At 40.5% G+C, this 13,603-nt stretch overlaps 2 protein-coding genes across 2 annotated transcripts; one reads left to right on the plus strand and one right to left on the minus strand.

Annotated features, from left to right (window-relative positions):
- Nucleotides 1-1,338: 1,338 nt before the first annotated feature.
- Nucleotides 1,339-7,595, plus strand: dlgap5 (discs, large (Drosophila) homolog-associated protein 5). Its single transcript, XM_087845371.1, has 19 exons — nucleotides 1,339-1,473; nucleotides 2,340-2,587; nucleotides 2,670-2,851; nucleotides 3,032-3,109; nucleotides 3,209-3,248; nucleotides 3,343-3,420; nucleotides 3,555-3,644; nucleotides 3,760-3,840; nucleotides 3,961-3,998; nucleotides 4,094-4,344; nucleotides 4,722-4,883; nucleotides 4,964-5,052; nucleotides 5,200-5,360; nucleotides 5,452-5,553; nucleotides 5,731-5,983; nucleotides 6,075-6,652; nucleotides 6,768-6,933; nucleotides 7,096-7,139; nucleotides 7,272-7,595. Exons 2-19 carry the CDS (start codon nucleotides 2,350-2,352, stop codon nucleotides 7,380-7,382), a joined length of 2,742 nt encoding a protein of 913 aa, XP_087701497.1. The 5' UTR covers nucleotides 1,339-1,473; nucleotides 2,340-2,349; the 3' UTR covers nucleotides 7,383-7,595.
- A 10-nt stretch (nucleotides 7,596-7,605) lies between these two features.
- rsph10b (radial spoke head 10 homolog B) lies at nucleotides 7,606-13,338 on the minus strand. The gene is made up of 17 exons (XM_006800944.2): nucleotides 13,075-13,338; nucleotides 12,873-12,948; nucleotides 12,640-12,708; nucleotides 12,243-12,416; nucleotides 12,083-12,168; nucleotides 11,886-12,006; nucleotides 11,608-11,784; nucleotides 11,386-11,482; nucleotides 11,176-11,291; nucleotides 10,915-11,104; nucleotides 10,718-10,826; nucleotides 10,448-10,527; nucleotides 9,983-10,122; nucleotides 9,333-9,437; nucleotides 9,100-9,237; nucleotides 8,617-8,692; nucleotides 7,606-8,145 (listed from the first exon to the last, which is right to left on the minus strand). Exons 1-17 carry the CDS (start codon nucleotides 13,179-13,181, stop codon nucleotides 7,895-7,897), a joined length of 2,112 nt encoding a protein of 703 aa, XP_006801007.3. The 5' UTR covers nucleotides 13,182-13,338; the 3' UTR covers nucleotides 7,606-7,894.
- Between the last annotated feature and the right edge of the window lie 265 nt (nucleotides 13,339-13,603).

Below are 13,603 nucleotides of genomic sequence, written 5' to 3' on the forward strand. Positions count from 1 at the left end.
CTCTGCACCTATGACATATTAAGCTGATATCTTTTTCTCTTTTTTTGGTGCTTTTACAGGAAATGTAGTTAGCAAAATCTTACAAAAAATCTCATGAATTAGGCTTGAACAGCTTTTTCTTTTGGTTTTGTCTGAACTACATCCTAACTTGTACTCCATCCTTTGTCCTGCGGGGAAAAGGACAGAAAATGCGATGATATATTATCTCTTAAAAACACAGTTGTGAGTTTTGTTGACAGAGAGGTTAGAAATGTAATATTTAGTCAGGTTTTTTTAATGACCTTTAAAACACAAGTGTTGTTACTATTTTAGGACTTAAATCCACCATAAAACAAAAATGATCATGACTCAAAAATGTATTTGTGTTGATGTTACTTCATTTGGTTGTTGAACTACACTACACAGAGTTTCATGTGGAGAGAAAAAAAAGTGCGTACATTTATATATGCTGTTGGAAATTTTCTCACCTGTTTATGCTCTCCTTGTTTGAGTTAAGACTTTGTCGCTGGTCTCAGAGTCAATTCTGGTCTAGCAGGCAAGTTACACAAGAGTGATGTGGACACTGAAGTCTGCATAAGGTACACAAAGGAGTAAATGGAGTGTGTATAGCACTTGGTGCAGTGGCCCCCTGCCCCCAAGCTAGGCGACTGGCTCCAGCAGATCCTAGGAACAACATCAAGATCTCTGTCCAGAAAAGTGCAGTCCTAGAAACAGCTACTGCGCAGGACCCTGAGGCTCCCAGGGCCCAAGCTTGAAGGATAAAAACCACCTGCAGGGGGAAGAGGAGAAAAAAAAACAGATATTATAATTTATTTGGCTTCAAAATATCACTTTTTAAATCTTCTGTCTAATTGAGAAATGTATTAAACTTATTTATGATGAACACTTTTATTTGCATCACATTGTACAATCATTTCATTAGTTTTCTGTGGATGCATGTGTATTTTTGAGTTGCTTTGCAAAGTAACAAATAATGATTTACAGTTCATTTTATTCCACATGGATTTAACCCACATAGCTGATTGCTGATTATAAATAATTCCCGTGTTTAACTATATCAGCTAACTTAATATTAATACTAATTGTTACCCTTCCTACTGTAAATACCTGATTTTATCAAACACATGCATATTGTGTAATTATACAGGGTTTGACCTTTTTTTTTTAAACAAAATTTATTCCAAGCAAACGTTTTTATACAATTTTTTCTCCACTTTTCTGGAGTAATTTCGGCACACAATGGAAAGTTGTTACAACAGCAACAAAAAAATCAGAAGAAGAAGAAAAGAAACTAACCAATCAGGGCTCACGTATGACTTGCAGCCAATCAGCGTAAACTTGGACAAATTTTAAAAACTCACCCGCCATGATTGTTATGTTTCTGCACTGAGCTTGTACGTTGCGCTGTCAGGTTTTAGTAAGTAGAGAAAAAAGAAAAGAAAACAATTGTACCTCTTTGGAAAAAGAAAAAAGGTAAGTTGGGTTTTTAATCATAAAAGTTGTTCACTTAGATATATTTGTTAACGGAATGTTGAACCCTGCGCGAGTCCTTCTGTCAACAGAAGTGGTGGAGTGGGTTACAAAACTAGCACTGGTTGAATAATTAGCTCGTGTTCCTGGTTCGCCTTTGAAAGTATCTATTTCTACTCACTACACTTTTTAGTAGCAGTAGAACAAAACACTGTGCTGGCTCACGTTTATTTTCTCCGCCTTTTGCCGTATTATACTTTGCTTTTACTCAGGTGTGTAGTTGGTGTAAGGTTCACGACTCCTTCAAGTCATACTTTAATCCAGTAACACTGACGTTAACGTTTGTTTGCAGAGAAACCACCAAGGAAAAAATTAAGCCATCGAGACGCCATTCCTGTCGTTGCTTTAACGCAATTGTTTGAATTTCCGGAGAATAAGAAAAGCGGGAGGGGAAAAAAACACAGCGTCAATATTTTTGATCTGTTGGTGGTTACGTCTACAAGCTTGTAGCTAAACAGGCCAAAATGAAGCCGTTTTTGCCGTGTTACCATTTATAGTGCCTAGCCTATACCACATACTTTTCTCTTTTTTTTCTGACAGCTCTTGCTCAGTACATTGTCCATGTTTTGGGAATTATTTTGTGTGTGGTTTTAAAATTGCCACCACATGAATAATGACACTAATACGTTTAAAAACTTTCTAATTTCTATTCTTATAGCTGATTACAACACAAAAAAATTTGCCATTCAGTTTTGGATCCCTCTCATTTTTAACTAATATGACAAATGTCTCCTAATGTCTGTAATATCCATTGCATGCAATCTGCAGTACCTTTCAAAACATTATGTTTCCCTTCTTGAAAAATCCAGATACCTGATTATGGAGTCTCGATTTGCTCACCTGCGGCAGCGGGACACCAGTGTGTCGATGCTTAGGGTAAAAATGTCTCGGAGAAGGTCTCATTCCCAGAAGGAGAATCGAGAACGTACTGTGAACACCCGGAGGCAGTTGGATAAACTCCCAGAGCTGGAAATGTCCTCCCTGGATGCCTCTATTGCAGTGGCCAATATGTCAACCATACAAGAGAAGACGAAAAACAATGAAAAACCTGCTAAAGGTATGGCTTCACAGTTTTAAAGAAAATGCACTGCTCTAGCTCTAGCTGATTTGTGCCCTTCCCCATGCTTGTTCCTCCACAGCAAAAGCAGTGGAAGATAGGCTGAAACAGCTCGAGCGCTGGAAGGAGCGGAAGGCTCTTGAGAAGGAGAAAGAGAAGAGGGAAAGGGAACGTAAAGGGGTGTTTAAGATTGGTCTGTATCATCCAACGGGAACCATTACCTCACTACCTGCTGTCCCAGATGCCTCAACAAAAATCCAAGAGGTAAGAGGGGACTTATCAAAAAACACTTTAGATGATTTATTCTAAAACATGTCTGTGAATCACACTACTTCCCTATCTTTTTGTTGGTTCTTTCATAACTGTGATGACCATGTGATATCAGAGGATTTTTTTTCTTTTTTTGTCTCAGTGGAATTTATTTATTTTTGGTTATGTTTTCAGAAAAAGGCGAACACGGCTCCATCCCAAAGTATTAGAGTCACTCGTTCAATGAAACAGCAGCAGCAGCAAGTGGAGAAGGTACTGTTTTCTTCCACACATGCACCATTGTTTTCAAAGGTTTTGTATTTAACTATTTAAAACAAAAAACTAATACTTTGTTCATTTGTTTTTCTGCAGCCTCTGAAGATACAAGATCCAAATACTGGAGTGAAGAAGGGTAAATTAACTGAATGCCCCTTAACTGACTTTTTATTTTTAAATGCAGCTTTAGATTAGAAGCAGTTTTAGTAATGACCTTCTTCTTTCTGTAGGACAACCTGCTGTGGAAAGATCAACAAGGACCCGGGTAGCTTCTGCCAAGCCTGCATCAACTACAACCAAGACCAAAGGTACAAATAATTTAAAAAAAAAAAAAAAAAAAAAACTGCCCTTGAAACCAGCCATTGTGCTTTTTTTGTTTTGCAGTACTGCATTCCTGTGTTTAGCTCTTAATTTGTGTCTGTATTATCCCATTCTACCATAGAAGCACCTGCCGTACGAGCTTTGTCAACCAGATCTGCCAACAGACCTCCAGTTCCTGTGGTAAAGGGCAAACCTAAGGACAAGACTGCAGGTATTGTCTGGTTTGGAAGCTCATTTAATATCGAAACTGGGGAGGGAAGTTAAGAAATGGCGTTGAGGTTTAAAACATAAATGGATATTTGTTTGTGTTTAATGTCTCTCACCAGTGTCCGATACAAGAACCACAAGGAGCCGAGCAAATCTTAATCCTGTGGCTCCCCTGTCTGGTGCACAAAGGAACTGTAAAGGTATCATGAACCAAAAAACCAAAACAAAATTTGTTCCAAATGTGTCTGCCTCACTTTACATTGTGAACAGTTGTTGGAATTTCTCTCACCATTTTTGTTGTCCTTCTTTATGAAACACAGAAGCAGTCAATGACATTGTCCATCATGCTATCTCAGAGGTGAGCAGTTCAGTGAAACACACGACAAACTAAACTTGTGATCAATTTTTAAGTAACTTGGAGTTTAATTGCTTTGCTGCTCCTGTCGTGTGCAGGAACCTGAGCTGACAGAGCCTGAGATGCAGGACATTGAGAAAAGACCTAGTCCTCCCAGCCCGACACCATGTGCTGAGGAAGAAGACATGGTGGTGGATCAATCTCCAGCCAAGCCTGTTTCTGCTGATCTCGTCCCATCTACATCCTCATTTGCTCCAGAAGGTTTTCTCTTCCAGGCTCCGACTGGCTTGTCATCCTTCAAGTTTGAGCCTCTCACACCTCGTTCAGCGGACTCCTTCCTTACACCAAGGTCTGCTTCTTTTTTCCATTTCATCTGCTCAAATTTTCCTTTTGCTAAATATGTACTGAAACACTGATGTTGGCCACAGTATTGCAAAACACCAATTAATAGATGTCTTTACTGCTGTTGTTACTCAGCATTACTGTGACGAGTCAGGCAGTAGTATATTATAGAATTCTGTTTAGGGTGTCTGCAAGTTTAATAATAGAAATACTATACCAGAGTATTGATCTATATCACAGGAGGAAGCAATGTTATATTTTAGCACTGATATTTCTGTTTGTTATGATGTTGCAGATTTTTCTTTTTTGGGCCCTTTTTTAAAGAAAATATGTAGGCTTTAAAATTTCAGTCAATCTAAAAGCAGTGCTGTTCTTTCCATCCAGCTCCAGCTTCAACCTTCCACCAGCCCCCGTATTCAGTGATGAGCAGAGCAAATCGTGTCCACCTAAATCTCCTCTGCGCTCTCCTCCTCATACCTCTCCCACAGTTGCCCCTCCAAGTCCAGGTGGATCAGTGGAAACAAAGCACGACGTACCATATTTCAGGTACTTTTCATATCGTTTAGTCTTTCAAAAAAGAACCTTTTTTTTTTTTTTTTTTAAACATTTTCTTTTAAATTCTTCAGATCAGAAATGGCCAATGAGACAGAGAGACTGACGGGCTTGTCTCTCCACTGGGAGTCTAAAGTGGAGGATGAGTCCATCCCAGAAGAAAGTGAGTTTATCTTCTACACCAATTGATTATTAAAATCTTGAATATTTAATTTTGGTTCTGTAGATAGTTGTTGTTTTCATATGAGGAAAATGGTGGATTTCTCTGACTAATAGTAATTTTGTTATCTTTTTTTCTCATCGTGTTCAGTGAGAGATCGCATGCGCACAGCTGTTGGCCAAGCACGGCTGTTGATGAAAGAACGCTTCAACCAATTCAGCGGTCTGGTGGACGACTGTGAGCTAGGCCGAGGGGAGAAGCTCACCACCTGCACTGACCTGCAGGGGTTCTGGGACATGGTTTATTACCAGGTGATGCCTCAAGAGAGGTGCAACACGCACATTAACACGCAAACAAGGAGAAGAGGCCTAACATCTGTTTTGCACTCTTTCCCCATTCTAGGTCGAGGATGTCAACAAGAAGTTTGACGCTCTGAAAGAAGCAGAGGAGCGAGGCTGGGTGGAGGAGCACAAGCCTCCACCACGACAGAAGAAAGTAGTGAAGGTAAAGATTCCTAATTTAAGCTTTGGTTCAAAAACACACAGCTGTGCCATCATAAAACTGACTATATTAACACATCACCCAACTAATCATTGAGTTTTATGGTTGTTGTTTCTGTAGTCATTTGCATATGAAGGCCTCTGTGTTTTAAGAAAACAGCTTGTCCCGTCTTTTTAACAGAAACAGCCAGCAGCACCTGCCAAGCCTGCAGGAACTAATGCAGCAGCTAAGGCTCGTCTGGCTGCCGCAAAAGCAGCCATGAAAGCCAAAAAGCAGGCAGCTGAGGCAGAGAAGGCAGCCAGTGCTGCTAACACTGAAGACTGTCTCGTCTTGGGCTCTCAGAATCCACACCCACAGGCAGGGGCTCAAAAGCAGGACACAGTGGTCTTTGATGGAGGCTTCTTCCAGGTGGAGAGCCCAGCTAAACAATCAGGTGACTTGCATGCCAAAAGTTTGGACTTTGGATGACTCTGGATTTGGTCTAATCATATTGCACATGTTGGGGTTTTTTTTTCTTTGTTCAGTTAGGAGATCCAGCCATTTAAATGCTGCTGTGCTGCCTGGGGTCTCTCCCTGCTCCACATATCTCTCACCTAGAAGGGTCACCCGGCGCTCCCTTGCGTTGGCTCAGACACCTGTTCAACATGTTCACACACCTGCACACCTCCGCCTCACTGTCAGACAAACCCCAGAACCAAAGTCTCAGTGCGGCACTCCTCAGGCAACCCAGAGCAGAAGGGACATTGTGAACATCTCTATGGATTTCTCACCTGTCAAGGAAGTGATTTCAGATGACACCCAACCTGACGGATGCCCTGCACAAGTGTCAGAAAAAGTCTCCACAGACATTCCCTCTGTTCCACAACTCCTTCCAGCAATCCTCGAGCCAGCCGAGGATGTAACTGTTGATAACCCTGTCAGTCCAGCAGTTCCAGGCTCTCCGTGCAAACAACCTACCGTGCCCCCAGCTCCTGAGCCCTCATCAGCCCCGAGCTTTACACTGTCGCCCTGTGCAACTCCTAGCCAACCTTCCGTCTCTTCATCTGCTGTGCAGGGCCTCGTGGAGACTCGGTGTCACACACCAGACAGCACAGTTGTTGAGGTAAAATAAATTTCCCCCCCAATTCTGTGTTGTGCCTTAGAACTTTTTTTTTTGGGGGGGGGGGGGGCGTGTTTTCTAGCCATGTAATGAATATATTATTCTCTTGTAATTTTAGGAAATTTCTGGACTGGATTTTGAGAGATACCTCCAGTCCTCAGACAGATGCAGCCTGTCACCAAGGGACACAGTTGCGACAGAGACGCTGTCACCCATGGCAGTGGATGTAGCGATGGAGAGTCCTAGAAGACAACCTATGAACTTTCTTACTGAGAAAGAGTCTGGTAAGACTAATGTTTTATAACTTGGCAACACTAACTAATGAGAGATGATGAGAGAGATTTTTATGTTGAAGTGTTGGGGTTTTTGTTTTTTTGTCACCACATTTTAAAAACTACACACTTTCACCGTTTTATTCATTCTTTTGCTCACTTCTGTCACGACAGCACTGCCAGCGGTGTCTTCGGTGTTAACTCCTCACTCACGACAGGTCAAAGTTTTTCCACTTTTCTTCTAAACACCTAGGGTTTTATGGAGTGTTTAAGTATATATATTGCCTAACGTTTTGTCCAAAATTGTCTTTGTGATTTTTCTTTTAATTTTTTTCCCCTTTATTCTTTAGGTACAGACAGCAAAGTCTGCCTTGCTTCTCTTCACCCCAGACCCGAAGGACAAGATACGCCAGTCAGTCTGTCCAAGTGACCTCATGGTCTTCACCCCTCCTAACATTTAGTAAAGAGACTGAAGAAAGTAAAGAGAAGTGTTTTTTTTGTTTTGTTTTTTTAAAACTTGTTTTAGCAACTTTTTACACAGTTTTTTATATTAAAAAAATATTTTTGACGTTCTTAGATGAGTAGAAAAGTTTTCTCACACAAAGTTCTAATTAAAGTTTTGGTTACAACCAATAAAGAACTCTGTATCTATATCCAATCACAAATGAACAAAATGCTCAATGCTGTTATTACTGACTGCTTTTATTTGTTAAAACAGGATACACAAACAGAACAGTTTGTTTCATCTTGTATTCATCAATTTTCTGGGGGGGGGGGGCATTTCATCTGAGAAGAGATGCAGTCACAAAATCTTTGTTGCAAAGTGGCAACTTGGAAAATTTGAAGCTTTTTCATGAAACCAGCCCTTTACTTGCATGTCTCCTTAATAATGGAGTACAACGTGTGTGAGGTCATTGTATTAATATTTTCACTTCATAATGCTCTAAACTGAACCAACAAAACTAAGGACATGTTAGCTGCATGTTGTTTTGACAGCATTATTTGGCTTTTGTTTCATCTTATCTAGAGCAATCTGTCTCTGAGATTCTGGGTGGTGCTTTTCTTCCATTCTGTTTCTTGTCACTAGCTGGTAATAGTCAGATGCTGGGAAGAAAAAGTGGTTGAAGAATTCATCGACAGTCTTCATCTTAAGTTCCAATTTGCGGTCTTTAGTGTTTTCTGCTGGTCTGCACATGATTTCACCTCCAGGGTCGTCTGTGTGCTCTAAAGGAAATAAACATGTTAGGCATTTTTGTTCTGACACAATCATTCTGAGAATTTGAAAGTACAAACCAGTTCTAAATATCATGTGATTTGTGAAGTGTGTATTTACTGGGCATGTCTAGCTTACATTGAATACAATAAATGTCCCTTCATTTTCTGAACCATTCTCATGTAAAACTTTGGGTCTAGGAAATTTTGAATCTGTAATGATGACAGAAGGATGACATCAAGGGAAACAAATTTAAGCCTTTTTAGGTGGTCAGTCTGCAAACCATTTAAGCATTTTCAAGGCAAAGTCATGGACTTGGTTTACATCCCAGTCACCACTGAAATGAAAGGTTATTGGTTTAAGTTCTTCCAAAAAAAAAAACTGCCCAGGCAAGATAAGACCTGCTTCTAGAAGGACTGAAGTCCTATCTATGCACATATATACACACACAGGCATGCATACACTGAAATGATAAACCAAACCTGCAGGCTCGGGTATCTCGTTGGCTTCCGTCTTGACATCCCACTGACTTCCATCCTGAGCACTGGAAATCCCAGTCTGCAATAAAGATGGGATTTCATCTTATTAAAGATTTTAGCAAAGTTACTGCCAGTTTTGTGGCATATTCCAGATGCAGCCCCAGTCATCTTTTTGTGCATATAGTGTTGGTTGTTTTGTCAACCAATACTGGCCTGTATCGGCTAGTAAAACTGCCAGAAGAAAAAATGAGTAGCACTGAAAGTAAATGAATAGTGAAAAAATACAGGAGCTCCTTAATTTTAAAATATCTAATTATGTCACAGCTTGTAAAAATATGTTTGGTCCTTAATATGTTTGAACAACTAAATATTTTACATGTGACATGACATTACAAGGTTAGCAGATACAGAGATTATGAAAGCGTTGAGACAGGATCTGACCAACTGGAAGGGGCTGTTTTTTGTCTGTATCATCTCTTCACTGACCTCCACCTCAGGCGAATCCTTCCTGGTTTCAGTGTTGGACCCAGAAACCCGATGGTCCTCCTTCAGTGTTTCAGAAACCTGCTCACATGAAACTTCTGCGCAGCCCAGAAGCACCTCAAAAAACTCGAGGAACGTAATCTGCAATGGAAAGAACAGAACAGCAGCTCTCATGATTCAAAAAGAGGAATATTGCACCAAAAAACAGCTGAATGAGTTTACTGATGTAAACAGACCTCCAGATCAACACTGGCCGAAAGGTTGTCGGGGTTGTGGCTTTCTGTATTGATGATCTCCAATAACCTCCTTGTGGTCAGCTTATGGTCCAACAAATGGAGATCCTGCAAGTGGTTATAACCGGAGGTTTTAACTGTGATTAATTGTTTTTGTGATAAATAGGCATGCCATTCATCCTATCTGCTGTTGTTGTTGATAAAGACATTTAAATCAGATTTGTTTGACCATAAATCCACTTAAATTTTTTTAAAGTATTGTATTAATGTCAAATCTGGGACATAAAACTTTCATTCAGTTTTTTTTATATAGTGCCAAATTACAACAACAGTTGCTTCTGTGTGCTTTATAATATAAGGGAAAGGCGTTGCAATAATACAGGGTTAACCCAAACAATCAGATAACGCCTAACAACAAGCACTTGGTTAAAGTGGGAAGGAAAAATTCCCATTTAACAGGAAGGAAGAAACCTCCAGCAGAACCAGGAGGAAGAGCCACCTGCCGTGACCAGCTGGGAGTGAAGGGAAAGAGGGACTAGAGCAGCAGTAATCATTTAATACTGAGAAGCTTTTAGGTTGCACTGATGAAACAGGCAGCAAAAATGTAATGTACTATTTATACCAGCAAAGAAAAGTGTTACAGTTTGTTGCACCTTGAACATCCACAGCAGGTGACGGCAGGTCATGGTCTGTTCATCCCTGGTGGCTGTGCAGAAAAGCTGAAAGACTTCCCAGCACCTCTTCATATAGTTCATAGCCGCCACTCCAACGTCTGGCTGCCTAAACAGAAAGCCTGGACAGACGCAGCTATTGTTAATGAACAGTTAGTACTACATACTGTATTAAGCAAGAGTGTTAAACACTACAACATCAGGTTTCTACAGGAGTATCAACACCTGTGAAGAAACCCAAGTGAGGAACCAAGAAACTACTAAACCAAAACATTAGTAGCAACTGAACTTTTCTTTCACCGATTTGCTCTTTTAGTTCTGATTACAGTGTAGTTTGCTGTTACCTAGCAGTACCGCTGATGAATGGATTGTCTCTGAAGTTCACCAGCTAGTGAAATACAATTTAAATGAATCACATACAATTGGGTCTGTAGCATGTGTAAGCACCTTTTACATTCTTAGCATTTGGAAGAATGTCATCTGTCATCAGTTTGGAAAAACAGGCAGCCAGAAGGTACTTTGGTGACCTGTAAATAGAGAAAAAAAGGAATTATTACAGATAATTGATCACGATTAATCCCGATTAAACAAAGTTTTCTTGAGTATAAACAAACTGATTTTATTAAGTTTCCCAATCCCTGCAGCTGTCGTCAGGGGACACCCCCAGGCAGTTTCATTGTGATATCTTCTGATAAAGGTAGGAACAGGTTCCCTTACACCATGTCTTTACTGTGGATGTGGTGGGCCACAATGACAAGATAGCTGATGAGCTTGCGAAGCAGCACAGGCGTGAAAGGCGAGTGTATCTCTGCTGGATCAACATCCTCTGAAACACACAGAGTGAAAGCGGTTAAAATAACCTATAAATACTCTCAGAGGATCATTCAGTGCTGCTGTGGAGCAGTCCCTTTCACCTCTGATAAGACGGTCTATCTGTGTCAGAGTTATGCCGTGGTGATGAATGTTACAGTCTTTGAGCAGGCGCCAGAACTGAAGACGGGAGAGCAGGAGGGTGTTCTCCGGGGAGCGGGCATAACCAAGCCTGCTGTAGAAACTACAAATTGACCTCAGCTCTCTTTCTTGCCTCAGCACCACAAACTCCACCTGTTACACATGATGCACAGTTTCAGGGTGGGAACACGGCTGTAAATGAGGACGCTGGGCTGAGGACTGACCTGCTTGCGCTCTGTGTCATGTTTTCTTTCCGGGATCATGTCCAGGAGACAGTCAATGTTCAGAGCCATGTCTGGTCCCAGTAAAGATGAGTTGCTATGTGACAGCGGGAACGCACCTATGACAAATTTAGGAAGGATTTCAAGACTGCAGGATTGCTTATTTCCTCCTTTTCTATTTTGAACATACTCTTGAATACTGTTGCTCCTTACCGAGAGGAGCACTATGTGCTCTCGGGTTGGGTGTGATAATTTGGTCATCCACAAAGTGTCCCTCGAATGCATGCCCGTCACTCAGTGTGAATTTTCCCTGACAAAGGTGACATTTTTCTGAATTTTACAATCAGAGTTGATTCATTCTGCACTTTTAATAAATCAGTAAGAAAGCATACTGTGGATTTCTCTAAACTTTTTCCAGCTGACAGTGAAACACACCTGCCCGTGCTTTTTATTGTTCTTCCATTCTCCTTCATAGATCGCACCACCAGCGTAGTAAAAGGTTCCCCATCCATGCCTCTGACCCTGAGCAAACTCCCCTGTGTATCGATTGCTCTGGGAATACTGGGATCCATCTTTTCGCCTTAAATTCCAGACATGTGTACCTTGGCCATGCTGCCGCAGGAGCAACCAAAACATAAATCTGATTCAAGACAGTTACATTTTTTTAAGCTTTATAACTTCATATATAATTAAATTAGGGTTTTCTTTCATACCTGTACTCCATCCTGCCATGCCCCAACATACTTCTGTCCCAGATTCAGCCACCGCATCGTGCCTTTTCCATGCCTCTGGTTGGTCTTCCACTCACCAGAGTAAGTGTTCCCAGAAGGGTAGCTATCAGGAACAGATGTTATTGCAGGGTAATTCAAATACAACACCAGATGAGGAGATATATTCACTTGATGCATACCATCTCAGTCCACATCCTTCTCTGTTGTTCCTCACCCAATCTCCTTTGTACCAAGAGTTTTTTTCCTCGTTATAATATGCCGTACCCTAGCACAAACGAGACCAATTAAAAAGAGACAAACAAATTCCTAAAAAATGACAAAATCAATGGTAAATCATACCTTTCCATGTCTCTTGCCCTGATGCCACTGCCCGCTGTAAAACAAGCTGTTTTGGGTACATTTGTAGGTTCCTGTCCCATGTGGTATACCGTTGTAAACCTCCCCCTTATAGGTGCTGCCATCTGGCCATGTATAAGTGCCCTGGCCCATGGGAATATTGCGTACAAACTCTCCCTATTAGATAAATTCAATTCAGTATTTTGCCTGCATTCTTTTATCAAAGACTTTGCCTCCACATTATATTTCATTACACCTTACTGACCTGTATTTTTATGTGTGTGTATATAAAGGATGGCTGTTTTTAGAAATGTTACATATACATTGACTTTTCAAAAACCCTGCTTAAGAAAGGATACTGTACAGTTAGTTAATTTAATGCATAATTTCTGTATGCTACCTCATATTTTAGTCCAGCTGCCTGTGTGAATATGCCGAATCCATCCATAAGTCCTTTGGAAAACATGCCCTTCACAAAAATACAATTCAAACATACATTTTTTTATTTGTTTGATGCATTTTTTTTGGAAGGATATAAACACATTTCAAAATATATTATAATATAATAAATTCTTAATTGATTTATGAAATTAGGTCATTATTTGTATTTGAAATTCATTTGTAAAGCTGTACCTTGTACACATGGCCTCCTTCAAAATAAGCTACACCTTGTCCATGAAGCTGCCCTTCACAGGTTTCCCCTTCATATCTGTCAGAGAGACACCAAACCTCACATCCAGCTCTGATTGTACACAGGTTACTCACGACCCTGAGTAACTTATACGTTCTCTAAAAACAATTATTCACATAACTAATGTCGTGAGTAACAATTTACCTCTGTTCAGTTAAGATAACAAGTGGGGGAAGCTCATAGTTGCCATCGTCCTCGGGCTGCTCGTCCCTGTCAGGATGATTCTGGAGCTTGATTTGGCTCATCGTCATCGACTTTTAAGATTGTCTACCCTCCTCCGTTTTTGATGTCATACCCAACTGTTATCGTTTTCCCTTTTTATTATTATTTTTCCCAATTAAACATTTTGCTTAGCCTCTTTTAGTGCATTCAAGTACTGCACAAGCTGGGAATAGGAACTTAACCATGGCAACGGACGCTTACAACTACGGAAGCCTGAAAGAAAGCCTTCATTTGCGTTTGCATGGCTAATCCTTGGTCACACCATGACCTGGTGGGCTTTGAATGCGCAACTGATCTAGTATTTACGATAACATTAATAAAAGGCATTTTGTGAGCGCAAATAAGTAAATAATAAAACATATTTTCCAGATACAGCAGTCGGACACTTTCAAGTGTCATTAAACACTCGTTATGGATTTCAAAGTAAAGGAAAATACATTATTTCCATTAT

Source organism: Neolamprologus brichardi, chromosome 8 (genome assembly GCF_056152115.1).
Source record: "Neolamprologus brichardi isolate AB-2024 chromosome 8, ASM5615211v1, whole genome shotgun sequence".
NCBI lineage: Eukaryota > Metazoa > Chordata > Actinopteri > Cichliformes > Cichlidae > Neolamprologus > Neolamprologus brichardi.